Source organism: Egretta garzetta, unplaced genomic scaffold (genome assembly GCF_000687185.1).
Source record: "Egretta garzetta isolate BGI_Z169 unplaced genomic scaffold, ASM68718v1 scaffold105, whole genome shotgun sequence".
Classification (NCBI taxonomy): domain Eukaryota; kingdom Metazoa; phylum Chordata; class Aves; order Pelecaniformes; family Ardeidae; genus Egretta; species Egretta garzetta.
In genome coordinates, this window is record NW_009259598.1 from 473,382 (window position 1) to 474,977 (window position 1,596).

The 1,596-nt window shown below is 63.4% G+C and overlaps 1 protein-coding gene across 1 annotated transcript in view; it reads right to left on the reverse strand.

Annotated features, from left to right (window-relative positions):
* Positions 1 to 1,596, reverse strand: part of LOC118452221 (inositol 1,4,5-triphosphate receptor associated 2-like) — a 9,949-nt gene continuing 8,353 nt past the window's right edge. Inside the window, exons 9-11 of the mRNA XM_035893731.1 lie at positions 1,037 to 1,184; positions 490 to 542; positions 1 to 21 (exon numbers count right to left, since the gene is read on the reverse strand). Of these exons, the coding sequence (XP_035749624.1) occupies positions 1 to 21; positions 490 to 542; positions 1,037 to 1,184 (222 nt within the window). The remainder of the gene's footprint in view (positions 22 to 489; positions 543 to 1,036; positions 1,185 to 1,596) is intronic.

The following is a 1,596-nucleotide window of genomic DNA, read 5'->3' on the forward strand; positions in this document are numbered from 1 at the left end:
CTAAGGGGGGAAGCCGGAGAGCTGGTGAGACAAGGGAAGGTCAAAGCCAAGAGGTTTGTGCCTGTCCTTACTGCTTCAAGCTGTGCCGGCAGGGCTGCCTAACCCCCTCCCGAGCGCTCCCCTACCTCTTGAGCTGTAGGGGAATCAGTGCCGAATTCGAGCTGGTGCTAGAGAACAGCCAAGCCTGCAGCTCTCACGCTATGACCCTGCAATGCAGAGGGATCTGCCTGAGATCTCCTGGCCAAGCAACCCCCAACCCCGGGCACCCTGTCTCCCCAGCCCCGGGCACCCTGTCTCCTCTCAGCCCTCCAAGGGCGCCCCTACATTTTGCCTCATCCCCGGCATTTCTAGCAGACCTTGTCCCAGCAGGCAGCTGGCAGGAGTGGCATTGCCCAGGGACTAGCGGGTGCGTGGGTACCACCAGGCAAAGGAGAGCAGCAGGGCATGGGGAGGTGGTGGCTCTGGGGCTGCTGAACTGGGACCAGTTACCTGCTGGAAAGTTCGCATCAGGGGGTGAGGCCTCAGCCGTGGCTCTGCATCGTCTGGGAGCAAAGAGAAGCAGCCTTGCATCACCCCCAAAAATTAAGACAGGGCTGATGCACAGACAGTTGCAAATCTCCCTCCCATGCAAAGTTGTCCTGGCCACATGGCTCTGTGCTTGGCACAAGTCACAGGGGTGCCCCGGCCAGGGGGGGACCTTGCTTGCATGCATGGTGGTGGCGTGCGTGGGGTTTGGCGTCCAGGGACAGAGTGTCCTTTGTGTGGCCCGTGCCCCCCTGCCCGCATTCCCAGCTGGGCCGCGGGACGATGGCTCTCCGGCCACCAGCACCTGCTCCCACGCTGCGTCTGCTGTTACACTGGCCCCTCGCATTTGTCATCGGGTCCCAGCTGTCACCCGCCCCCAGGCTCCAGCTCACACAACCCATCAGCTCTGTGGCGCAGTGTCACACTGACCCCCGGGCGGGTTTGGGACCAAATCCCTCAGGGTTGCCCTGTGCAAACCCCTCATGGGCCCCAGCGGCAGAGCCCACCTCACCCTGGGTCTCCGCCAGCTGCCGGTTGCGGGAGTTTTGCTGGATCAGGCGCTTCATCTCCTCCAGCTCCGCATGCTCCCGCATGTGGTGCCGCTTCAGGTTCTCCACGTGTTGGACCATCACCTCCACCGCTCGGCTCATCCGGGCTTCCTGTGGCCGAGCAGGATGAGGGATCAGGTCCCCCATCTCCCGGTCCCTAAGGACCCAGGTCCCTGCCACTCCCTCACCATACATCCCACAGTGTCTCCGCCCATGGGGTGCAAATGCATCCCCTTCCTCTTCCCAAGGGCAGGCAGATCCCTTGCAGCCCAGTAAATGCAAACATGAGGCCAATGCCAGCACCACAAGGAGGACAGACAAACCTCAGCAAGCCCAGGGATGGGTCCCCCAGCCCAGGCACAGCACCCTCCATCCCTTCTGGCCCCGGCAGGGAGCCCCAAGCAATGCACAGACCTGATGTACAGCCCCCAGCTTCTCCGCAGCACTGGTTGCCCGCTCGACGGCGGCCGCCAGCACAGCCAGGCTGCACTGCAGCTGCTCCAGCGTCCCCCTGCAGCCCGCG